This window comes from Vanellus vanellus (genome assembly GCF_965231255.1).
Source record: "Vanellus vanellus genome assembly, chromosome: 1".
Lineage (NCBI taxonomy): Eukaryota > Metazoa > Chordata > Aves > Charadriiformes > Charadriidae > Vanellus > Vanellus vanellus.
In genome coordinates this window covers 34,704,571-34,732,017 of record NC_138905.1, presented here as the reverse complement: position 1 = coordinate 34,732,017, position 27,447 = coordinate 34,704,571, and the positions used below count along the sequence as shown (strand labels likewise).

The 27,447-nt window shown below is 35.0% G+C and overlaps 1 protein-coding gene across 1 annotated transcript in view; it reads right to left on the bottom strand.

The window, feature by feature from the left end:
* Nucleotides 1-27,447, bottom strand: part of ARID2 (AT-rich interaction domain 2) — a gene marked incomplete at its 5' end in the record, with an annotated part of 104,241 nt that overhangs the window by 33,986 nt on the left and 42,808 nt on the right. Inside the window, 3 exons of the mRNA XM_082489954.1 lie at nt 7,396-7,463; nt 10,235-10,453; nt 11,325-11,458. Of these exons, the coding sequence (XP_082346080.1) occupies nt 7,396-7,463; nt 10,235-10,453; nt 11,325-11,458 (421 nt within the window). The remainder of the gene's footprint in view (nt 1-7,395; nt 7,464-10,234; nt 10,454-11,324; nt 11,459-27,447) is intronic.

Below are 27,447 nucleotides of genomic sequence, written 5' to 3'. Positions count from 1 at the left end.
ATATATTATCTTAAAATTTACCAGTCAGTACACACTTTCCTTTAGGATGTTTCCTTTTGGAAAAGCAATAAACACAGTAAGCCTTCACATTTCACTGCTACTTAAAAGAAAAACCTCAGAAGCTTTTAAAGATTAGTTGTGTAATCAGGTAAGTATTTAAAAAAAAAAAAAGTTAATTTCGAACAGAGATACTTAAAGTCTTCAACTTCAATCTGAATCTCTTTAGAAGAGGCCAAAGTCAATCACAATACAATGTTAAAACTGCTGTCACATGTTAAATGTTAAAACAGCATCATGACGTTTTGCTAGCTGAATCCTCCAATAATCCACTTTTCATCACTAAATACTTAACTGTATAGTCCAAAATGAAACATTTAAAAACCTCTGGCAATATAAAGTCATAAAGGAGTAAATTTTTCTACCTGGAGGGCAAATCATCCTGGATATGTTCTCAAAGAGATCGAAAGTGACGATTTAAGTTTTTTGCAGATGAAGACATTACAGACACTGCTAAAGATAAAGCCTCAAAGTGCTATGGCTAAAGATGAAGACAGGAATACATTGCTGGAAAACTGTACATCTCACCTAAAACTTGCAGAATAAACAGATCCATGCTAGTTGCTTGAACAACTGAGAAAGTCTCCCCTTCCTAAAGAAGCAGTCTGTGAAAAAATGCTAGTTGTCAGCTCAGAGGAAATTATCTCTTTCAGAAAAGAACAGAACATGGCTCCTTTCTGTAAGTTAAAATGAGAGATACACCAAGGCACCAAATAAAGTCTACTTACACATAACTGTTATTCTTCAAATTCTTTCATTATACAGTCATGCTGTGAACATAAGATGCTAGACACTCCAGCTAGAGAATTTTTGCCTCAGGATTACCCAGAGCATATACACAAGCCCTGTTACCTATGTGAAGCACACTATGTGAAGCACACATCCCCCACAGCCTCACTTGCTCTGAGTCCTAGAGATCTGGAAAGGCTCTGAAAGCTGTAAGGAAGAGAATCTGCAGGATAGGACATGAATATGCAGACAATAAAACTTCAAAATGAACAATTAAAAAAAATACAATTTTTTTCTGTCTTGAGTGTTTATTTCTACATACAGAAGCACTGTGGGTAATAACGCTCACCAAGAACACTGCTTTACCTGTGGAAGTGTCCCAGAGTCTTTTGCTTGCATAAAACTGTAGGTTTGCATTCCCAAAGCCAGCATCTGCCACTGGTGTTTCAGCAACTGCAAAATGCCTACTGCAGTAGCAAACGAGACTTCCTGTGAGCCCTTTGCAAGACTTCAAACATTTTGCAAAAGCTCTAGTGACATCACCAAAGAACTCAGAAATACCATCCAAAAGATAGCATTCACAGAAAACCTCAGAAATATTATCCTACATCCTCCATTCAACAAGCCGGTAACTTAAACAGCTTATCAGTAAGTAATGTGTTCAGGAATCCAAGCAGCTAAAGCACAAGCTATTATATGTGGCATTTAAGGTATCTATTTTAGAGATGGGCTGCTAACTATAGAGAGGTCAGGATTTCCCAGGACTTTAGAGGCTGACAAGCATGTTCCAACAATCAATGTATAGATGGAAGCCTGGTAAGCTATATCACTATATAGAGCTCCCAAACACCTGAAAGCTTTGCTGAGGCGAGTTCCTAGCCAAGAAAAGAGACATCTGTCTCTAATTATTTAGAAGATAGAACAACTTTCCATTTGATTCCAAGAAGCTATCTTCTAGCAAGTTCTATTACATAGGAGAGTCAACTATCTCCCTCAGAAAAGTTACTATCCTCTTCAGGGAATGACGAACAGCTTGAAGCAATACTCTTGTGTACTGCATGTACAGTCATGTAAGGAATTGAAAAAGTACAGTCAGCCTGGCCTATGACTATCAAAGTCTCAATCAAATTATCAGGCATAAAATCTAGTTGTCCAAACATTTTTAAAAATGTGGCTTTTTTAAGAGATGCTATGACAAACAGATTTCAGCTGCTCCCCATACAAACAATAATGCAAAGTCAACAGTTAAAATTAATTCTGCATCTTTCACTCAGACAGAGGACTTCATGAAACCCAAAGCAGATTCCAGGACACATAAGACCTCTTAAGACAGACAGACAGAATAAGACTTTTAGAAAGGTAAATTGTACTTTCCATTCCTTAACTGGAATGATGAAACTTGTTAATTACAAAAACCCTTAACAACAACACAGTTGGGAACCCTTTCCCAACAACACAGTTGGGAAAAATCACCAATAAAAAAAAATTTGCACCTTGTTCTGAAAGTTATCTTCTGAGATTCTGGTGAAATACAGATGTTTCCATGTCTCAGACAAATCTTCACACTGGAATCACATGTCCTGCCAGTAAATGATCAAAAAACCCCACCTAGTTCTTCTTCCAAAGCACTAGGATTACCTACAATGATCTCCACCTTGCACTTCTGAATAAAGGTGCTCAGATATCTTAAGTTCTGAATGAGTCTGCAGCCTCTGTTACTTTTCTTTACAAGGAAAGAGTTGGCCTGAATTGCTTTTTTTTCTTGCATTTAAGCAGACTGGTTTGATTGCTCTCAGTCCACTCGACATTTGTTTCCTGCCTAAGCAGGAAAGATCCCCCAAAAATGATGGCGGTGGGCAGAGAATGATGAGGTGGAGGAAAATAGACTTAAATAACCTAAATACAGTGTTCGCTACCTGTTACAAGAGAAACACAACAAAACTTTTGTTTGCCCAAAGGAAAGGCAAAAGTGGAAACGGATGAGATAAGTCAAGCTTTCTGGGCATTCCTTTGAAAAACGTACTTATAGCACAGAGGCAAGAAAAAAAAAATCAATTTAGCATCACATGCAGTTATTTATTCCCTACTACAAACTATGGATAGCTGCAATCTGATACTACGTATCAACAGAAATGAACAAGAAAGGATGAGAAAGTGAAGCTCTTTATCAACAGATATTCCTATATATATTTTAGATCATGACAACACACTGGTAATAGGAATATGAAGCAAAAAACAATGCTTGACTACGTGATGTCCAGATAAAGGACAACAGTAAGAAACAAGAAAGCCAAGTTCCTTTGGCTGCACAGAATTATACAGAATTCACTGGAAATCAGATTAACCAAATTACTATCCATAAAAACAACAGACATTTGAGCCCACAGGTCATGTAATGTAGCAATGATCACGACTACTTATTGTCCAAGAAAAACATGACAGCAACTGGAGTCAAGTCAGCTTGACAGACCACTGTGAGAGACAAGAAAGGTGGCATTTGAAAAGTATTTCAGGCATTTAAATGCAGAAATATCTCACTCTACACACTACCTAAGAAAGATTCAAAGAATAAATGCAAGTAATAAAATTATTATTATTAAACTTTTACAAAGAAGAGTTGGACACAAAAGAAGAACTTAACAAAAAAAAACCAAACAAACAGAAACCGGAAGTAAATCTTTATGTAACACAATAAAGAAAGCATAAAAACTGCATAAGCATGGATTGTGGAACTCTACTGCTAGAAGAGGCCTCAAGAAGTCCAACAACATGAAATCCGAATGCTTAAATTAAAGTAAACAGAAATTAATGGTGCATGAAGAAATTTAATGCTAAACGAGATAGTGGGCCGCTGCTGGAGGCATGAAAGAAATACCTGGAAAAACAGCTAAACCTATCTGATTATAAGCATGCTATATAAACAAGTCACTCTTGAAAGACAAACTATACTCACAAGTGAACTTTGCTAACAGGAGGAAATTCAAAGAGAAATGAAACAGTTAAAAACAGGAGAGCTTCCAGAGTAGATGAGAAAACACCTGAGCAGGACGTCATCAGAGCTTCAGGACAGAGACGGCAAAACAAAATAAGACACTGGCCAACTTCCAGTTATTCCAATCCTTAAGTAAGGACATGCAGTCATTCCAACTAAACGGAGATTTAAGCTTATTGACAGCACCAGGAAAAATCAAGAGGGGAGAAAGCAACAAATTAACATAGCTATAAGGGATAACTGAAAGTTCAACTGAAATTATATTCAAATTCTGACAATTAATGGAACAGATTCACTGACCAGTAAAGATTTGATTCAGTTCAGAAGGAAGTGCTGTAGAAAGTGAGAAAATATGCAGCACTGGACATAAGATAATGGAAATTACAAATTTTCTAAACAGTTTTTTTATAACGCAGTGAGGACTGGGGGGTAAGGTACTTGATTCCCTTCAACTGGAATAGTAGTGATGTTGGAGGACACAACAAAATAGGCAACCTTCTTTGCTCACGAATATGACGTTACTGAACTAGTAGACTGCTCTGAAAAAGTCATGATATCGTATACATAAAGAAGAAAGATTTTAAGTCCAAATTAGTGAATACCACAATTTAAAATTAAAGTATTGGTGCTGAAACAATTAACAAATTCTTTATGATAAATTAATACAGAACTCAAGAGTTCACAGGATACCAAAAAAAAAAAAAAAACAACAAAACCACAGTTACTGCATAGATATTTAAGGGTGGGAGAAATACTAGTGGTGATACTGTAACACTCCTAATGTGCAAAGATACAGTAGAAAGAGAAAAATAATGAAGAAAAACATACGGCCATTTTTCCTATTGAAAACTAATTAAAAAATACTAATATGATTAAGAGACTGCAAATTAAATCAAGTTTATTTTAACCAAACATTAAAAACTTCCACCAAACATTTTAGTATAAAGACATAATTCTACAATTACCCCCAATGCCTGTATGAAGACATTGAAATACAAAAAGTAAACACCTCTATAAAATCCAAAGTTCCAAATTTATGTTCATACATTTCAATAAGCAGGAGGAGGAGCTTGGAAAAAAGTTAGTAAGAGTAGCTATATAGATAAAATGTCAAATATTCTGAATATATATTATAGATCATTTATATTTGTTTCAGTACATTTGAAAAACTATTTTCAGGTAACAAAGACTAGGAGTCAATTATTTTTATTTTTAAATCTTTTTAAATAAAACTGACATACCAACACTTAAACTGATATTCAATTGCCAAGAATGCATGTTTATCATTTCTCTACGAATCCTGAATTTAACCTTGAGCATCACTTTCAGAACAGCTTCAAGATTTCTAATATTTCTCAGTCACCCCCACCCCCCAACCTCCAACACATGAAAAATCCACTATGGTCTGAGGTTAACATTTACAAACTCAACAAAATTTCTATCAATCCAATTCCTATTAATTCAGAATTCATGTGTTTGAGAAATTGCTTTCCCCACCGTACTTTCTGTGAATCTCGAACATTTACGTGTTCATGCCATCACTATACTTTAGCTCATAATTCTACATTTTTCTTCTCCCACTTAAAAACTTTTCCGTTTTCAACTTTACAGAAATTTCTAATCTGATGTCATTATAGTAGACAAACAAACTGGAACAATAACCTTACAAAATCAAGACACAAACAACTGGCAGCAAAATAAAAAAAACCCAAACAAATAAAGAAGAATTTTTTAAAAGAGAACGTGAACAATGAAAGGAGGGAGACACATTCAATAGCCATTCTATTAAAGATGTAAAAGCAAATTTAAAATGAAAGAGATACACAATCTCTGTTGTGTCAATCAAATATCTCTCACGTATGTCATGAAGTTTCCATAATGCTTCCCCTGATTTCTGTTTTGACACAGCCACAGCTGCAATACAAAATAAATTAGTTCCAGTAGTAGGGTCAGGCAAATGCTTGACGTAAGATGTTCTGAAAAATCTGGATTCTGGGCCCTACAGATATTTTTCGATCTGGTGTTAGTTTCTGACATGCTTTCAGCAGTATTTCACTACAGAGTGGTACTATACTTGTAATGTTCAAAAATAGATTTTGGAGAGCATCCAAGTTTCTTATTAGCAAACCTTATTGCAGTTACAGTGGTCCTACTTAACACTTCATTAAAAACATTTATCAGAACCATCTGTCCTTATCTATCACAATTACTTAAGTTTATATAATTAATGAACATATAATAAATTAGAATTCTGCATAATTTTAAATGTTTACAGAGCTAGACATCGTGCTTGTTGCTGCTCTAGATCAGCAACAGTCTGTGACAGTTTAGGGTGAAGTCAACACAGAAGTGCTAAGTGTTTTTTAAAAAAACGAAAGCAAAACACAACCTAGCGTACTTCTGGACATATTTTTCAATGGAATAAGGAAACAAAGATCATGAGAATTATTTTTCCACTTAACTTCAGCACATTTGAACCACGTTTTCAAGTTCATATACTAACAAATAAGAGAGTTTACCTTTTCTGTTCTTAACTTTACCTAGATTCCCTGACCAAAATTTCCTATCCACTGCTATTTCAGCAATATTTACCATTTAACTAACACTACTATGGTCCAACTTGACCCAAAATTGAGTTACATAAAAATAAACCAAAAGACAAATGGAAAAAGCTCCTAACAAATATTTCTCTATAATACTAGTAAGACATTTCAGTATATGAGACAATTAAGAAAGTGAGCAAAAATCTGGGTATGAGTTCATAAGGATGTCAGAAGCTTATCCGAGAGATATTTTTACTCAACAAAAAGTGTAAATTATCAAAATATATTTTAATCTAGATTTCTTCTATTTTAGCCACATAAACCATCATCTGAAATTCAATTTAAGGAAATTGTATATCATAGCAAATATGCCAAAATGTCAAACCTCTTTCAGCTATAATACATTTCATACTCTTATATACCTCAAAATGCTCACCTAGAATAAAGAGAAAGCATTTATAGTAAGAAACTTTAGTTATATTTTTACCTCATTTCATTACTTGTACAGTAGATCATGCCCTCTAGTGGAAAGATGAAAAAGCCTCGTGCAAAAATAGTTTAAATGAAACAAACTTGCAACATTGCTAACTTATTTAAATTTGTCCTATGCTTCTTATGTTACGGACTTAATTTTCATAATCCAGACTGTTTCTTTACTGATCATGGCAGTCTTATAAAAAACCAAACCAAACCAAAAATACCAGCATTGTTTTCTCTTGCTAAATATGTTGGCCAGTTGTAGCATTTTCTCTCTTGCTAAATATGTTGGCCAGTTTTCCTTTTCCTCACACACACTGGCTGTCTTATAAAAAGAAATAGGAAACCTATTAATTAATAAATTAATAAAATTAATTTGCCTACACCTATTTTTTCTTAATACATTTCTTCCTCCTTATCCAAACATTTTGACAAGTGTGATTTAGTGTTCTATTATATTTACATCAAACTCAAACTAATAAAGTTGAGAGTAATTCAAAAGACATATGCTAGTAGATCTTATAATTTTCTATCTTTTTAAAGGATTTGATACCCACCATATGCAGGTCAAAATTATTTTAATAATTTTTAAATTACCTTAACAAAATCTCTATCGGTTTTCTCCTTCCATTCTTCTCCAAATACAGCAGAAAATGATCCTAAAGCTTTAAGCATAAAAAGAAGAATTTAGTAAAATTTTAAAAATGAACATTTTTTTTTATTAATCCATAAACGAAATAAAGATGCAACAACACTACAGAGTCCTCCAGTGTTTTCTTTCTATTAAAAAAATATCCTCTACTAAATTGCATAAACCAACTGAAATTTCTATAATCATTATAAAACTGCAGTAGCAGTTAACGACATTTAAATTGAGAATAAGTAGTCCATAAAGAATGGATTAGTTTGTGAACCCTTTGAAAAACACATGGGAAACTTTTCCATAGCTCTTTTCCAGGAGACAAGATAACTGCTCAGTTTTCAACCTTACATCAACAACTGTTTTCCATGTGTACAGTGTAAGCTGTGAACACTACTTTAGTAATTAAACAAATTCCCACTAATGTTTTTAAAAAAAACTAATAGTAGCCATGAGATTTTGACAGCACTCAATTGAAAGTCAATATTTAACCAGGAAGCATAATGGCTGCTCTTGGGTGTTTGTTGGAGCCATTACCGCAAATTTTCTAATCATTACTCCTTGAAAGCAGCAAAGACTCTCAATCTGACTCAAAGACTTAAGTGAATCCAAAGACAAACTCTGTCTTGCAATAGTTCTGTAATGAACCAATAAAACATTTAAGTACACTTAAACATTTTGGTTCATAATGTTTTACTGTTTTGAGCAAAATGCTACAAATCTCAATTCCAAGAGCACATCAGCTTTCAACTTACAGAACCCAAACCAAGGCTTACGCTGCACTCCAAACTGAAGATGCTGTATACCCTCAAAGCCCTGGGACTGCCTTATCACATGCAACATAATTGTCATTTCAAACTTTATGGGGGGAAAGAAAAAGCTGAAGGCTTTTTTTTCTCGTTACCTAGAAACAGTGCATTATAAATACTAATAACGATAAAACCTTAATTATAGACAAGCCAAATCTAAAACCCCCATTAAAGTTAATCAGCTATCATTTATTTACACCTGAAATTATCATAAGAGTATTTTCATATTACCTGAATTTGCTAATTACAGATTTCATTTCATCACCAAACCTGACAGATTTACCTTCATTATTTATAATATAAAAGCATATAAATATTTAAAATTAAAGCTTCATGCTTCAAAAATAAGTAAACACACACCTCCTTTCTGTCCCCAATTTGTTCCAATTAGTCCTCCTAATGTTGCTAGGACACTCCCTGGATTTATCCAGAAGATGTAATCAGACAAGATAAAAATTAAGTTTTCCCCACGGTATAAAAAAAGGAAGCCCATTACGTGCTCGTCATTCGTCTCGGCTTTACCTCAAATATTTTTTAATATAAGAAATACTAATACAGGCCATTTATGGAACAAGCCTGTGTTCAGAGTCCACGTTAAGAACTTGAGAAAACACTGTCTGCCTTTGCAACGTCCAAAAAATTATGAAATAGCAATACAAAACTTGATTAAATTGTTTATAAATTCCTAAGTCCATAGAAGTTCCATCAAAAGAGCAGGGGAATGATGGCAAACTCAAAAATCTAGAGAGCAAGCACCCTGGAATCACTAACATGTAAGACTAAAGTTTCACTTTAGCTTCCTTTCAAATATTTTTCTTTGAAAGTTCTTGTGACTGGGCTAGATGCAGACACTAGATGACCGAGACCTAAACACATCTGAAAGCCATGAGCACAAATCAAAAACATAAGAGAGAAGCTGGAGGACACTAATGCAATACTGGGGAGATGAGGGGAAGCTACAAATCATTATGTAAAAATGCAAATTATTTAAAAAAAACCTACCACCAAACAATATACAATGTCTAACACTGATTCTTCCCCAGAATTTTAAAACAGAAGCTCTGACATACCATGCTATGCTTGTGCTTACACATGCAAAGTAGTTTTATATTCAAATAGATAGAACATATGTACTAGCAGACTTAAATATACTTAGTTGAAAAAGCTCATTTGAGTAATATTTTACGGTGGTAATTTCTGAAATTCAGTATTAAAAAAAACAAATCAGTACATAAAACCAATAAATACTTTCTCCTCACTACCACAAGACAGGAACTATGCTGTTATGATTTTAGGATGGTTTGGGTTAACTTATTCTTTCCCCCCCGGTCCTTGACAGGAAGACAAACAAGCAATTACCAAGGAACAACTTGGCATGGAGGTCCCACTGGACAAGTCAGAAGAATTTATTTCACATGCTGAAGTATTTTCATGGAATAGACTCTCTTTTAAAAGTTATGCGCTAAAACTATAAGTAATTCTGAAATTCAGATTAAGATTTTTATCCCTTGAGTTTTTTATTTTGAATTTCACTACAGTTGAATGTGTAGTGAAGTATCAGGATAAAAATCTTAGTGGGTCATTGTCTTCAGACTGCTCTCTTTTAATTTTTAAATTTGTGACTACTACTAGAAAAGAATCTTGAAAAGTCAGCATGGTCCTACAAATTCGGAAGAAAGCAGTGATACATTACAAGCAGATGGAAATCCAATGCTGTAAATTTGAGAATCTTAAACCATTAAACTCTATCACTGAAAAATTAATTCTCACGTTTCACTAAACTGTTAAATAACACTGTTTTAAATTACCTAACCTAAAAGGTATTTGTAATGTCTGATAAAACTGTAACTGTGGACAAGGTAAAAAGATAAACTAGATATAAGTATATTACAGTGCAATAAATTATAAATATTTTCATTATTGAGGGTTGTGAAAGATGCTACAACAGGTATTGACTCTTTCTGTTGCAAAAACGTTACATACTTACTGTCATCAAACACCCCAGCATTTGCAAGCAGTAAAGTGATGATTTTAGGGTCCTTTTCAAGCTGCATGACATGCTTGCTTTCATTTGAAAGAAGAGTACATACATTAATTGCAAAGTCCACTTCATTTGGGAGTCCAGATAACAATGAAAGCACCAATTTATTATAGTCATTTGGTGAGTTAAAGTCCATAGACAGCCCATAGCTTTGACGAAGGTAATCTAAATAAGAAAAAAAACAAACAAAAAACGTTTTCACAGCTAAACTAATTAATATTCAGATGATACATTAAGCAATATTATTATGAATGATAAGTATTTTTAAAAAAGTTTATTAATAAGGTATTGTGGGTTTTAACAAGTTTTTTTACACTATTCCATTTTTTTCCATTAGTCTTGGCCAAAATCCTGAACACATTCTATTTAGCTGTGTACCTTTCTAGGTAGATATTAATTCCTTCATCATCTCCATACTGCAGTATGTTCTCCCCAAGAAAAGCTTTGAAAATGCAAACTTTAATTAAAGCAGAATAAAATTGTAATACAATTTGGAGTCACTTTATACACAATGAATTACACATCCATTCCACAGAATCCACCAGCTTCTGATTTGTTTATTGGGTCAAGATCGATGCTTTGGTCTCTAAATTACAATAGTGTTGATTCTGGCTCCTCACGCATTTACTTTATTCCTCAGATTTTAAAACTTAATTAATTGTATGCTCAATTCAGGTATTTGGCTTTGTAGAGAAATGACTGATGCGACAGAAACACGATCTGTGAATTTTCAAGGTACGTTTTTTCAAGACAAGTAACTACTTAGCCCTGCTGATTAGAAAAAAAATGTAAAGGAAATAGCTTATGAGTTTTCATTTTTGTTTTGTTTTGGTTCACAGTTGAACGTTTTTTCAGTGTATTAAATTAATAACTTGAGTGACCCACCGATTTCATAATTGGCCAAGTTTTAATAATACTGTAAATATTGTAATAATAATATTGTAAATTTAACTACACACTATTTCTGTAGCCTCTCCAAATACATTTTTATATATATATATGGAAAAAAAAATAGCACTTTTCTGCAAAAATTTACCTGATACACTGTGTTGCTGGTAGTTATAGGAAGTTGGAATTGCACCAATAGGAAGTTGTGGCTTTGGATTGCCTGGTTGTACCTCATCATCCTCCTCCCCAAAATGATGGACTTTTTCATACTTTTCTAGATAACTGCAATAAAAAAAGCAAAGATTTTGAATATATTTAGTACAAATAAATCCTTCATCCCCCAAGAGCTGAACTGCTGAAGGAAACAAACTGTACAAACATGAAGATTTGCTGGAAACAATAGTCAAAGTGGTATAAAACTTAAAACGTGAGTCAGACTAACAATAGGCAATACATAAAAAGCAGATCTGTGGAATTACGGATTTAGATACTAAATTTCTTCACATTTCTTAACAACAATCCCTAGATAAATTGCAACCCATTGAGCCCTCTTGTGACTAAGTCCATTTTCCTCAAATCAGCTTTCGCTTTTGCTACCCAAGATGGTGGTGGCTGCAGATGGAAGCATCATAAAAATTACTTTGTGGTGGTTGCCAATGCACATACTGAGGTGAAGTCCAGAAAAATATCTATTTCTTTTTGCCTGACCTAAAGAGAAGCAGTATATCAAGTCCTAGCAATTACACAAGAGTAAGAGAATTCAGGGATACGGAGGGCCACAATTCAGGATCAGAAGTTCTGAGCCATGGCTGCAGCTAATGACCTTTGGAAATCCCTTTGAACCCCTACAGAAAAATAAATGCTGAAATATTGTATGCAGAATGGACTGCAAGCACAGTAGTTATGTATAACAAAAGTAAAGAGTCCATCAGCCTGGTAAATTAACTATCTCTATTAACAGTTAATTTAGCATTAAAACCTGTAACTTTCAGAACTTTCTATAGAAAGTCAACTTAAAAGGCCCACTGTAGATTTAACTTCACACCGATACATAATTTCATTAAGAGTTTTCCAGCTATATCAAGATCAGAAAGCTGTCTAGATTCAAAAACTTTCATTGCGCTGAAAACTGACAATATCAAGTCAATTAACTCATAAAAATATTGTATAATCAGGAAAGAATTTAAAACATTTATCCTCCTCTTTGAATATGCTAAAAATATCTAATATATGAGGAAAAAAACCAAGCTTTTGGTATAATATTTGTCAGTAGGCACTGAAGTCATTAACTTGTGGTGAATCAGAAAGATTTTAAAACAGTACTCTCATTGACCTCTGGGGAATATTTCACATGCATTAAATTAGTAATTATTTCATTAAGTGAGATATCAGTGACATAACCATACTTTTTAAATGTGAGCAAATATATTTTTTGTTAAGAAAATTGTACATTCCAGAAGAAAGGAAAAAAATTCAGAGTTGATAAGGCATATCATGGTGTGCTGTATCACATGCAACTATGATTTGTGTCTGACTAGTGTTTAGGATATTCAAAGTAATATATAGGCTACTGTTATGTGAACCACTGCTATAGCGCCCTCCTTATCATGCAGACTCTGGACTGAGTTAAGGAGTCAGCAAAAATCTTCGCTGCGCTATCATTTGCTGTTAGAGATTTTGACAGACTAAAAATTGCATTTAAATATGGTTGGTTTTTATCTTTAAACCTTAATTCTGCTTTATTATCTGTTTTCAGCTATTCATACTTTATTTTTTAAAAAAACATAATTTCCTTCCAATATGAATGAACTGTTAAGCACTCTATAAATGAACATTACACCACTGAATCAATCACAAAAAAATATTAGATGTGACAATTTCCGTTTTCCATATTATCATTTATTTGAGAACTTCTTAAACATTTTAGGACAACTTTTAAAAAAATAATACAATTAGGGTTTTTTTTATATATATGTGTATGTATGTATACACACACACAGAGGAGAGCATTTTAGAGCTCAATTCAGAACCATGCTCAAGCTCTGCATGGGAGATTAATATTAAATATGGTATGGCATTAAGCAATTTAAAAGTAGTGAAGAGAGAAACACACACACTGTGGAATATAACTAATAAAAAGATTTTAAAAGCATGAAGCTATAGTAGCATAGCCAAACATTCGAGTGTACAGTAAAAAACTGAACGCCTAGTTATTAATGCAACATGCAATCTTGTGACCCATAACTCGATACATTCTAAAGCTTATTGTTACTGGTTTCTCAAAATAACTGTGTAGATACCCTAACACAGCTACAAAAACAAGGTCTGTTGGAATAAAACACTCATCTCCAATTGTGAAAGTTAGAAATCCATGGGTTTAAATCATCTAGAAAGTATTTTATTCTTCCAGTGACAGAAGCATTTATTTAAGGCTCATTGTTTTGAACTATGTACACCTACATAGTGACCAGAATCTCTTGCTTATTCTGAACCCGGAAAATATTGTAGTGACTATGAACCAAAAAAATACCAGTGGCTTATGTATTCTGACAGGTTAAATTCCCACCTGTATGCATTAGCAATTTGGATTTTAAGATAAACTTAACAGTGGCTTCTAAAATCCTGAGGAAAAAAACAACAGGATCCTGACCTATGAGCAAATCTAACAGTATGTAGGACTACGACATTTCCCATCCACCCCGGTCCAAACTGAACCATGGGAACAACTAAAATACTTTCAGTTAAGAGTGCTCACTGCAAAAGTCTAGTCTTCTATCAGCAATTATTGGTTGTCTTTCAAACAGTTCCGTAAATCACTGAACCTGTCATCATCACTGTCATCGTGGTTTGAATGAATGAATTTGTACTGTAATTGGGGTGCTCAACGTTGAACAGATGATTTCACAAAACTAGTCTAGCTTCTGATACCATGTAAAAAGGAAATCTAAAAATCTAGAACTGGTCCTTCCTACGCATGCACAAACATATGCTTTGCTTTGTACTCCTATGAGATCATGAGATCTCCTATGAGATCAAAACCAGTTGAAATTGAGGAAAAGACATGTCAAGGAAAAGATACTGCCTCCAGAAAGTCCTGAATCAGATTAATCAAATCTATGAATAAGTCTGATCAATTTAAATGGAGCCTGAACAAATGTGCATTTATGATCAAGACGTAAAGGAGTAGCTCAGAGACAGCTTGACCTTCGCTCCTTCTGACCATACAGTCTCTCACTCTTCAGAGAGCTCATTTAGCAAATAAAGAGGATTCTAGGTTGGCTTTCCACTGATTTTTCAAACTGAATAGGGGTCAGACGAATACTAAAGCCGATGCAGGGAAAATAGTAGGTGTACACAGCTAAGGACAGCAAGAAGATGATGCACCTGTGCCATTTCTACACTGGCAGAAGCTACACTGCCTTAGCTTGTCTAATGGGACGTCAGAAGCGCTGTGGTTATATCTAATTTTCTTGTATTTGTTGGTCAGACTGAAAGCTTAAGCTTAGCATAAAGCACTTTCATTACTAAATGTAAGATTTCATAAGAATATTTAATAAGATGAAGTAAAAATCCCTACGCAGGAACACACACAGTAGTCAAAATACAATTTGCAAATTTACTATCATCTTTTTCCAGACTTGTCCATTCTACCAGGAATTACTAGCTATGTAAACATTAAAAAAGGCCTTATATATCATAAAATAATCCATATTGTTCTATAATTTAAAATACAAATACTGAACCTTCTGCTTTTTATTAAAGCCACATCCCAGCAGAGCTGAAGAATATGAGTACCCTAGATATGCTCCTCTGTTAATACCTACTTTATTAAAATGTGTTAAAAAAGTTCTACCAAACACAGAAACTCTGAAGTTTCAAAATCTAGTTTTCTTCTTCCCTCTCCAAAAGCAAACAAACACATTGTTTCCCACTTGGTTTGATTAAGAAATTTTGGGGGTGGGGTTAGAAAAATTTTATGTAGAAATTAAAAGGCCTCTGCAAACTAAAATGGTCATAATTTTTTTCACTGTTGTCAACTCTCACAAAGTTCTCACAAAGGTCTTAATAAAGATTTCATAGGAAACCAGGATTCAAATCAACCTTAAGTAATGATCTACTAAAGCAAGTACCAACATCGCTTTCTTAAATTCTCAGCTCTTTTTGCTGGTATTCAATTTACCCAAGTTCCACATCTTCAAAGAACAGTCCCTCTTTCCTATCCACCCCAAACTAATCAAGTTTGTTGAGGAAAAAAAAAACCAACTTCACAAACAACAAAACATAATTAAAAAAAGCCTTCAGCAACCCCAAAGCATCAGTTAAAAGGCTAAAAAAAAACAAACAAACCACATGACAAATAGGAAGACCTTCCCCACTTCTAACACATACACTTACTCCTTTTAAGATACTGCTAGTTTAGAGGGAGGATGTTTCACTATTTCTGAATCCATTGAGTTTAAAAGCACTGTATGACTGAATTTCAACCATAATAACCAGACCTTAACAGACTGCTTTAGTATGATTCCTTTACGCTCCATAAGTACTGACTGTTTATAGACAGCTGTACAGACCTCAATCCTCCAAACCCTCCTTTTGTTCCTGCAGAGAGAATGCATGACCTGGAATTTTAGTGTAGAGAAGGAGCTTTGTAAATTAGCTTGTAAATGAGCTTTACTAGTCTTAAATTCTAATCTTACCAGTCTGGCATACAGCTACTATGCAAACAGCACAATAGTTACCGTAAAGACAGGTCTTGCTCTAAATATACACGAAATTTAAGAACAATAAATGGAGCTTTTCTATTACTGAAACACAGTTGTGCAAAAGCTCATGAATTCTAAAGAGATAGCTACAAAAGGCTAATCTCGCATTTAAAAAAAAACTCAGATCTGTAGCTGTAGACTAGAAATGCATACATTGATCACAGAAATTCAGAACACTTCCATAATTTAGTAAAGTCACAGGCAGCATACATTGACAATACAAGTCTCAATCTTTTAATTTCAACACCATCTGAACAATTAGGCCCTGAAAGAAAAAGATGCAGCTAATACGTATGAAAAAGAACTAAGGCAACTAAATGAAGGATCAGAACAAAACTACTAATGAAACAAGCAATGCGTATGGGATATAAAAGTTTTAAAGAAGTCTGAGGAAAAAAAAACGAGTACTATGATGAAGACTGGGTGAGAATGGAGTAAAGAGGAAAACTGCCTTCTGTAAATACACTGAAAGGTGCTCCACACTGTTGGCATGACATCTTGAACTGGTGTTTCGGAACACATGATCCAAAATATTCAAGAAACTGAAATGCAACGAAACCCAGTGGCAATTTAAGCCACTCCTTCCCACAACTCTATTCAGAGAGGCTTAACTGAAAAAACCAAAGCAAACAACAACAACAAAAAAAACCCCAACCAAACAAAAAAAAACAACAAAAATTAACACACACACACACCCCAAAACAACAACAAAACACACACACTCATCTGGTGAATAGCTAGAACTACAGGATATGCAAAGTACTGAAATATGTGAAAATATATGGGTAACCAGAGACAGGTGAAGGCTGGCTACTTTTTGAAGGGCAAATGATTTCAACACTTTCTGAAAACTTCCTTTAAGAATCCCTTAAGTTGGAAATCGAAAGATAATATCCCTTTGAAAACCAAATTCACATATTACACATTCTGTTCCTGCAACAGAACTTCAATCAGTCATTTTGTTTCATTCAGGTCCATAAGAAAAATAAGTTGTATGAAGATGGCTAATATTTTTGTCCATTAAAAATACTTATTTAAATAACAACACAGGGTTTTATTCAGTCAAGTTAGTTTCAGGCTTGTTTTCTAATATTTGGGGAAAAATTACTAATAAAAGGAAGTCTACACTAGGTACAGCTAGTGGCATGTAGAATTTACTATCAACAGTAGCCCTGAATGGGCTTACAGTATACTGCAAGCTCTCAAGGTAGGCTTTAAGGGACATTTCTGGTACTTTTGAATCTGCTTATCACAAAAGTGGAAAATTTGAATAAAAAAGCATCTAGACTTTTAGATTATGATGGTCTCAGATTGAAAATTTAGAGTATACCACATACTCTCTTAGCATTTCTCAGCCTATTTTATGTATTGGTGTAAAACATCTGACCTATTTGGATATTTTGGCTCCCTGTATCAGGACACAGTAAATTTGCCAAGTATGTATTAAGCCAGTGCCTGGCAAAACAGTGAAGATGGCATCAACCATCACAGCCCAACTACCAATTCCTTATCTTTGTATTTGGCTGAAGGACAGGCAGGTACCACTCCCATCAGAGCTCTCCACCTGATCTTTCTTGGAACTGTCTTTCCGGCAGCATTATTAGCAGGGGACTGACAACATGAACTACACCAATTCTGTTACCTTGAACAACTTACATTACGAAGCAAGACAGACATGCTCTTCCTGCTCATTCTCTTGCATCCCCCCTCCCCATTTGCAATCCTATCAACATCCTAGATAATCATGAGACAAAATCCTCAAGGATTTCACACTACTGCCAGTTTGTGCGACCCTAACTGTGAATCATTGCACGGTGTCTCTCTTTGCCCCTAATTTGACATGATTCTTGCCCTGATTTGAAGGACTAAGGAATTCCATAGCGGGAATGCTATGTCAACTAGAAAATTTTCAGAACAGGGGTCTATGCTTGGGTAAAACAATAAAAGTAACTAAAATATTGGAGGCAGCAGGGGAAAAACATTCCAAACCTACCTATTACTGTAAGATTTTGAACTTAAAAAACCAAATACTTCTCAGGCTTCCAATAACATTCTCCCCCTAATACATGCATGACAGTGGTACTTGCACTGACGCATGGTCTACCCAGTTGTACATCTAACAAGGGACAACTCATGAACTTGTGCCAATCAAAAGCTGCAACCTTTTCAAAAAGCTCACATCTTTATCAGACAATCCATTATAGTCCTATACCATGCATCTATGACTGTTACAGTTACATGAAAATCTGATTCATTTATGAATCCTAACAGCAGACAGTACTTCAATCACTGGGAAGGCTGTTTCTCAGCAGGGCCAAAGTGCTTATGCTTGACTCTCCTGCTGCTAGTACACACAGTGGAGACTGGTGCCACACTCTGGAATGAAACTCCTGCTCAGAACCTTAATGAAGCTGCTGCTGCAGCTGCCCGAAGTAATGTCTAACTCATTTTACTCATGTCATACATGTTGGCTTACAAAACCCCTGTCCCAGGAGTTAACTAGTTCCTGGAAATGCCAAACTCAACAACCCGCTGCAAGGCTCTGTTCAAACTTTTAGCGTACACCAACAAGCTGCCTTAAACTTGATTTTGTATCCGATTGCCAGTGTCATCAGCAATCTGTTTAGGGCTTTTTTCCTTGGCCCTGAGGGCACCATGAATTGCAATTCAACGGTTACATCCAATTATTGTCAGAACTGATGCTTGCAGCTGAATCCTTCAAAACAATGTTTGTGTGTTTTCCATCTTCACGTTGTGTAACTCAGAAACTGAGCATCTCACACATAAAGCACCCAGTGAAACACCCCACATGTGGCCCTCAGCAGTACCTGTTCGATTTCGGGCTTATTGTGACCACCTAATAAGACAAGCAGACAAATCAAGACTTGGCCAAGCTGCCAGGTGAGTAGGGAACTACCAACAGTTGTGCTTTTCAACATCTGGCCTGGTGCTCCACTACGTGACCTCAGAATACTGTCCTGCAGCCTGGGCTGCAGTTGTTCCCATGCAGTCAGTCAGTTCCCATGCAGCCCCATCTGACATAAGCATCATACTCCACAACCCCAGCTTCCACCCTGACACCATTCTGTCACCCATTAGAGAATTGTGAGCAAACTTGTCCCTCTGCAGGTTAAACTTAGTCCAAAACTCTTATAGAGATCCACATATAAACTAAGATTGCATTCACTGGAATTTAAATGTGTTAACGTTTTGTAACACAGGTGATGTGAGACTACATGACAGACGGTCCAATTTGTGGTTTGCTTGAAACTTGGTTAAAAGATTCTTAACCTACCAACAAGCCTTTGTAAACAGAAGAAAACCAAATACATACCTTCACTATGTTCTGAATATCTGTTAAGGTAAGATATACTATTTATTGTCAGAAAAAGAAGTGTAAAATTCACGAGCATCAGCAATCCTGGAAGTTTCACTTTGTTAGACATTACAACAAAGAAAAGTGCAATGCTTCTATAAGTGTGTGTGGGGGGGGGGGGGGCAGGGAAGTCATTCTAAAGTCACTGAAGATACATTCTTAATATCTACGGGAACACCAAGAGGAAAAAACTTAGGATACTATTTTATGCCTTCATACTAATAATGCTCCAATTTAGAAGGAAAATAATAGAAGACATATACCAACCAACTAAAGTGTGTACGTTGGAGTGCAACTTCAAAAGACTGGGGGGTGGCTGAGGGATGACAACAGAAGCCTCTGAAGAAACTGGAAACTGCACTACCAGAAACTCCATCAGATTCTGGATAAATACACTGCATAACTGAGAACAGGTGAAGAAAACAGATTATTTTGACCATCTCTCAGACAGAGGAACTGTGTTGTTACAGAAGGAGGGGAGAGGGAAAAAGAAGTCTAAAATAAAAGGCGAAAGTTTCATTCACCATGAAGATTTGTTAGCTGAAATAGTAGCCGATTTAGTCCTCCTTCTACTTCTACATTCCCTTAACTTTCCTCTAACTCTTCTTAAATCCTGTGGCCAAATCTGGCAGGAGGACTGCACGGGAAAGTCTCTACACAGCAAAAGCAGTGGGCCCAGTTGACAAAGTCTTGACAGTTAAGCAACTAAATTCTGGTCTACTATGCTGTAACTAACAGCAAAATGTATTAGCATCTGTTCTTTTGAAATTAAGATCCTTCACTTACAGGCTTGTTTTCATTTATTTTTAAATTTAATTTAAACTGAATCCACTTGTGATTCACAGCTGCAGTCCACAGTTATTTTCCAGGAGTAACTAACTCTTCTACTGCATTCTCACTGCTTGCCAAAAACAATTCAAAACCAGCATCACCTCTTACTGCTTCAGCAGCTGTTTCATTAGATCTGATGGGCTTCACATCCAGGAATATCTGAGCTGTACCATTATTAATAGTATTAATTCTCCAGCCTATATCTGGGAATTAACTTTTCAACAAAGCCAATTCCCAGATGTATTCATCTTACTAATACTATAGTCATTCTGTTGTCATCTAGGATGACAGCTCATCATCAAGTCTGTCAAGTAACACAGCAGTCTAAGTTTAGCTCTTCAAAGAAAATATCAGAATCCTCAAGATCTTCTGCTACCTCCATGACATGCTCGCAAATTCTAGAAAAATCCCAAAGTTTCTCTATTCTGAGAAACAATCTACAGTACCACCTAGATTTCCCCACAGTGCCTGAACACAAGAGTATCTGAATGGTAAAGATGCACTAATACAAATGGTACGATGTGTTAGGAACCATTGTAGGCATGTTCAGAAAATTATAACTAAGCACTGTGTGGCTTGCCCAAAGCAAGTCACAATAACATACTATCACCCAGACCAGCCATTTAGCTTCAGACAGCAACTGAAATCCCAAATGCCACTGCATTATGAAAGCCTCCACAACAGTTTTCAGTATTCCTGTATCCACTGCAGAGCTGGCAGTGATACAACTGAATGTCTCTACACTCTAAGACATATTGTGATACAGTAATAATAATACTGCCAATTAAATACAGCTTCCTACATAGTGTTAGTTATACTCTGTCTTGTAATACAGAGTCTGCACAGAACAAAAACTTGCATTCAGTGAACACTATTTAGGTCACTAAGTCAAGTGTCAAAGTAAATACTAAAATAAAAATCCCTTGTATATGTGCGTTCTTTCACAAACACATCATAGGACTGGGTAGTGTTTTGACAGCAACAGACATATTTACCTAATAAGCGTATTTAAAGACAAAATATTTTTTAAATATATACAAATATATACATAAAAGAATATATATTTATTTTTTTTTAATTTAGAACACAAAGTTATCATTCCTACACAGTGTGGTAGCTTAGAGCATGTTTTAAAGCTTGGGGCTTCCATTAAAAATAGCGGGTCATATTTTGCCAAATAGTAAAGCTAAAAATCTAATAGTTGCTCACCAGATTAGAAACAAGCAAAAGTACATTAAACATAATACTGGCTTTGACCACCGCAGACAAAACAACTAAGTGTTCCAGAAGTATTTCCCGAGATGAGCAACTACGTACATAAAGATATTTTAATGCAAATACATGTGTACACATTTAATGCATATTGTGTACAAAGTTGTGTAACTTTTAGAACGGTGAACATGAGTAGTTGTTAAATTGGCTGGAAGACCTACTGAGTCTATAAAGCTACATAAGCATCATACAAACCTTTAACTCACTATGTTAAGAAAACTATATGCATTACAAACACGTATAGATTGAGTTGCCCACTACTTCTCAGGTTTATTATTTAACTATTATGAAAGTTAAATTAGAGAAACATTTTTGCTTTTCTCCCCGAGCCCCCCGGAAAAGCAAAAGAAGGAAACAACGCTTACTACAGCAATACAACATTCTGTCAGTGCATTGACTGGAGTTGTTCTCACTAAAGAGAAAATTCCTACGGCAATTCAGTCTCAGCTTTTTCCCCAAATTTGGAATGCAAACTGGCCTTGCAGTACTTACAATTACGGAGGTGATTCCCTGTTGTCTTTCGTTCACAGTTCCATTACCGAATATGTAAATAGAGAGGGCTGGTATTTGCACAACAAAACTAAGAACCATTCCACTTTCAAGGACTTCATTAATGTGTTTAGAAAAACTAGACTGAGATGGTTTTTGAATGCGAGAAGTAAATACTTTAATTTTCTGCCTGCTAGCCGTTACACAAAAGTTATTTACACAGTAATAATGCCCCAAAAAGAATTTATCCTACCAAGAACTTCCAGTTCTTTGAGTTTCTCTCAAACCATTATAAATAACAGATATCTACAATATTATAGACGGTACAAGTCACTCACATTGTTCTGGCTATGCAGAATAAACTCCTATAAAGTTGTAATCTAGCAAAATATCACAATTTGTGAATGGTATACTTACAAGTATACACTTACTCAAAACACTTTGCTAAACTGGAATGTCTCATCGGCAAAGACTTACTGACTCCAACTGTAAATACTTACCTTGCAAGTTTCTGAAATATAGGAATATTACATGCTCATCAGACTGCAGTGAAAAGACAAAAACACTTTCAGGACTTAAAACACTAAAAAAGATTATAATACCTCCTATTTGCGTATTTCATTATGACTATGCCATCAGAAATTTTGCTTATGCATGTTATCCAAACTCTCTTAATGCAAAACACAACAGCAGTTTCTAGAATGAGGCTTCAAAGTCCAGATTCTAGACAGGCAAAGTACTATCTTAATTACTGGAAAATGGTCCTTTCTCCCTGGCCTATTAATCCACACTCTGCTACATTCTGGCACTACTTTGACAATAAGGTTCCCGTAGGAAGCCTGGTAATTAGAAGGATATTATACAAGACAACAGTAAGTGTAGATTTAAATCTCATGAAAACAGCAGTCTAGAAATAAGTTTTCTAGGTTATGTCAATTGCTCCAGCCACCATGGTAAACATTTCCAAAATACTACTTCCAACCTTTTTCAGCAGTTACTAAATAAAAACATAAAACAGAGAATAAAAAAAAATTAGAATGTACCGATTTCTAGTGCTTATAGGCTGTTTCTTAAATTTACTGAAACTAGAAATCTTTATTAAAAATACATTGCTATGCTATTTTTATACCTCATGTAACTATCTGTAAATTCATCATTAGATTCTGTGCAGAATTGGTAATTTTAACAGTTGCACTTTTCTGCCTTCATCTTATGAAAGTCTTTTCCTGCAGTTAAATCTATTTACAATTTCTCTACTAATATCTGTATTCCACACTTTGACCACACAATCAAAGCAAATATACTAGTTTACATGTCCCTATTTATGTGGTAAATCAAACAAAAACTTTAAAGTTAATTAATTCTTGAACACTTTACCAGATGGATCAAATATTAATGAAAAAAGTAAGAATGTAATTTAAAAAAAAAATCTGATTAAGAGGATCCTGCACCATAGGAACATAAATTCTTTAAGTTCTGTGTGAGGACGAAAAAGCTGCCTTGGGAGCGAGCCCCTTCTTTATCTGAAGATCTTACCAGGAATTAGTTTGCAAGTAGGAATAAAATCTGGCCTTCATAAAAAACATTCAACTTAAAAATATCTGTATGTTTTAAATAAACACAAACATATCCAGACTGAAACTAAAATAGTAATGACTAATTTTACATCTTTTGATCATGTAACGATAAGCAGTTATAGGGCTTAAAGTATCCTAGTGTATTCTGAGAATGCAGCTAGTACAAATTTAGAGACAATGATAACGAGGTAACATATTGATTTAGCTGTCTAAAGTTGTAAAGGCTACACATCTATACTGGTAATGTCAAAAGTGCTGTGAGCATTCCCATGCATGGAAATGAACTGCCTGTACTAGTAAATTGTTAGAAAAGGGCCTGAAACAATTTCTGTCCAGACCCATTAGCATCCTTTCAAGCAATTTAAAAGCACTGTACAGAAACTACCCTTGCTCAGGGAACCATTCCCAGAAGTAAACTTGGATATAGCTACCCTGTTTGGGGGCTAAGAGTATGGCAGAGTATGAGACATTTTGTGTCAATTAGCCTCAGACACACTTAATTCACTAATATAGATATAGCCAGAGAAACACTGAATGCTACACAGATGGTCTCTGGTTTAATACTAATTCCGATACAGCATGGGAAAAGCTGTCCAATAGATGAAGTGTCACTCCTTTGGAGAAGTTTTTAAAATTAGCAGTGACATAATAATAACGAAGAATTTATAAGCATTTTCTTTTTGCCTTGTACAACTGTAATGTAAAGCCATTAGAACATATACAAACATAAAAGAGAGAACAAACAGGCATGATGAATACAGATAAAGCCCAAAGATCAGATTTCCTGTTGGGAAATACCCATCTCAGGCCCTGAGGATAATCATTGCAAACTGCTTTAAAGGCAGAAGGAAGGTAAATTTTTAATATCAGAAGGAAAAAAAAAAAAAAGATACCAACAACCCTACTTTTATCTAACAAATTACTCAGTGAGAACGCCGTTGTGAAATACGTAGGAAAATCACTCAAACTCTAAGCTTATTTAAAACTGAGTAGAGAGATACTAAAAATGTGTTGAACATACTGGAAGAGAAATTGTATTCTTTTATAGGAAGGTTACAAAATAGAAAAATGTATTTATAATATTCAGATATTAAGTATTAGAATAGATTTGGAAGATATTGAGTCCCTGCTGGTGGTCTGGGGTTTAGAGGAGATAAAAACTGATCCTCCACTGTGGATTGACCAGCCTTTTCAAATCCTACATAAACCCAGCAAGGCTTACTGTATTGCTATTATTTTGAATGGAAATAATTTGTGGGAAGAGAAGTGCTCTGCAATTATCATACTGTGTACCTTTTTAAGAAGCAGCAAGTAGGTATTTCTAAGACTGGAAAAAAGTTCATTATGGAAAGCAACAAATTCACATTATATCTGTATTAAGCAATATATAAGAAAGTAAACATTTTTCTAGTTAATAATCTAAATGTTATCCTTTTTTTTTTTTTTCCTCAGAACTTTCTTCTACACTGTAACAAATTCTGAATAGTACTAAATGCTACTATCAGGTTGGACGGGGCCTTGAGCAACTTGATTTAGTGAAAGATGTCCCTGTCCATGGCAGGGGACTGTACTAGATGATCTTCAAACTCAAACCATTCTATGATTCTATACTATTCCAGCACATAATGGCTAGATTTGTTACCTATGCTTCCTTCACCCTTCCACTTGACTTGCACAATATCTGGTCAAGACAGGAAACCTAGCTATAGGTTCACAATAGTGTACTTACACAGAAAACAGACACTTTACATAAGTTTCCAGCTAGACCACCATATGGTGCTGGTCCTTTTCTTTAAATACTCAGTATTCTGAAACCAGGCTACCTTGGTGTCACTTAAGCTCTGTTTGAAGATTCTTCTTCAGGCCAGTGAAACCTTCTACCAAGAGGCAGAGCTCATTTCTACAAAAGAGCACGCTTTCTCAGAAATAAATTTCAAACAGGAAATTAAAAATAAATCTTCAGTATTTTCTGCTCACGTGTAACATTGTGCTTTGCAACAGCTGGGGAAAAAAAAAAGTAAATCCTTAAGTAGCATAAAAGGCATTTAATCCAGCAATAATATCCAACCCTCTTAGATCACAATAGAAGGAACAAACTACATACACCACTTAGCTTTAAGAACTACCTTAAGGTGATCAGACCGGACTGTGATGATGGCACTACTATTAGAACCTAATCCGAGTAAAAATGGAAGTCCTTTGGGATTCTTTTCATGAAGACTTACTAAGATCTCTCTTAAGGATTCAACCTTTTAACGTCTTTGTGTACCAGGTATGAGAAGCTTAAAACCTGTCTAGCAACAAAAGATATTGGGGGGTGGGGGGAAAGCACTTTTCTTCCTGTCTCCTTTTTTCCCCTTGTAAGAAGAATCTCTTGAGCATCGGGTTCTCTCTTTACATATTCCCTTCTATTAAGTAACAATCAATTCCCCTTAATCAATGCCATTTTTCATTTCTTTTTCTCTCCTTAAAAAAGAGCTTCTGTAGAAAAGCCTGCAGCAGTAGATATTTCAAGCAGTTCCAGTGTGGTATTGCCACTATCCCTGTCATTTTCAGAATGATACAACCCCCTACAGTGAAAGCAGCTCAGGTCTTACTCGTTTCTAGCCCCTAAAATTCAGAAAAGTTGCAAGTGAAAAAACTTTCTAGTTCTGCTTCTTGAAGACTCCAGAATACAGAATTTGAGTTACATTTTAAAGTTTTTTAATGAAAATAAAATTCCGAAGAAACCGATTTCCTTTTGTTTCCTCTCTGGTCCAAGGGTTAGTAATAGTCCCCATGTGTGTAAGAGCAGAAAGCTTCAAAGTGCAAATGCACAGAAATTGGTATTAAATCAATACAGGTGTTTTAGCTTTTCATATAATCACAAATTGCTTCAAGATAACTAAGAACAAGATTTGAAATAATATTTACACACAGAAAAGAATGGCCTTTTTCGTAGTGATTTGTTGTCATAATACGAATTTCTGCTTTTATTTCAGATTATGTAAAGGAAGAAAAAACCCATGTAATGTAGATTTTAAATATCTAACACATGCTGAGGCACATTCAGATATCTTACTACTTAAGAAATGGCATAATATAGGAACTCAAGTGTTCTCAACATTTTTGACTACAAAACTTCTAGTTGAAGTAAGGACTGAACCCATTAATTGCGTATTAAGAACAGGTTTCCTTTTCTTTGACATCTTCTGCAAGTTCCAAACAAGTAAACCACAAGTTAAACACCATCATACTTGATCTTAGATAACAACGGGTTCTCAACTCTCTATTTATACTGTTTCATGATAAAATAATCCTACAATTATTTCTAATTCTAGTATTCTTTGCCTGTTTTCAAGCACACAACCATCTTTTTGAGGGAGAAAAGCAAGGAAATGAGCATGATATAAAAATTGCTAAGCTCCGAAACGACAGTTTTGAAACTTAGGTTACTTATCTATTTGGGAATACATGAGGTACACCTGAAGCTTAAAAACGTTCTTGAATAAACCACTTCATATTTTTATTTTTACAAACATTAATAAAAACATAATAAAAGTACTCGCTGTAACTAAAACAGAATCAAGAGATGCAGCTCGCAAAATAAAAACAACTTTGCATAACATATAAATAGGGCCAACGATAGCACTAATAAAATAAATGAAAGTTGTGGGTCATCTCTTCAGCATCTCTTAGCCTACCCCTTTCATTAAACTAGGTCAATTGTAATTTAAAAGCAGGAAAAGTACTTAAAAACCATGGATGGCCTCCAAGTCATAAGGATCCTACTACTTACAATTTTCATATTTTACATTCTACTATGGCAGCGTTAGTTGTCATGTTGTGCTTGGTTCCTATGGCAGTAACCATACCAACCCATTTTCCCTTTTAACTGGAAAAACATCATCCTATTTTACACACATAAGGAGTATTGTTTAAGAAACAGGATACAAATAAACCAATTCACTAGAAAGAGGAGGG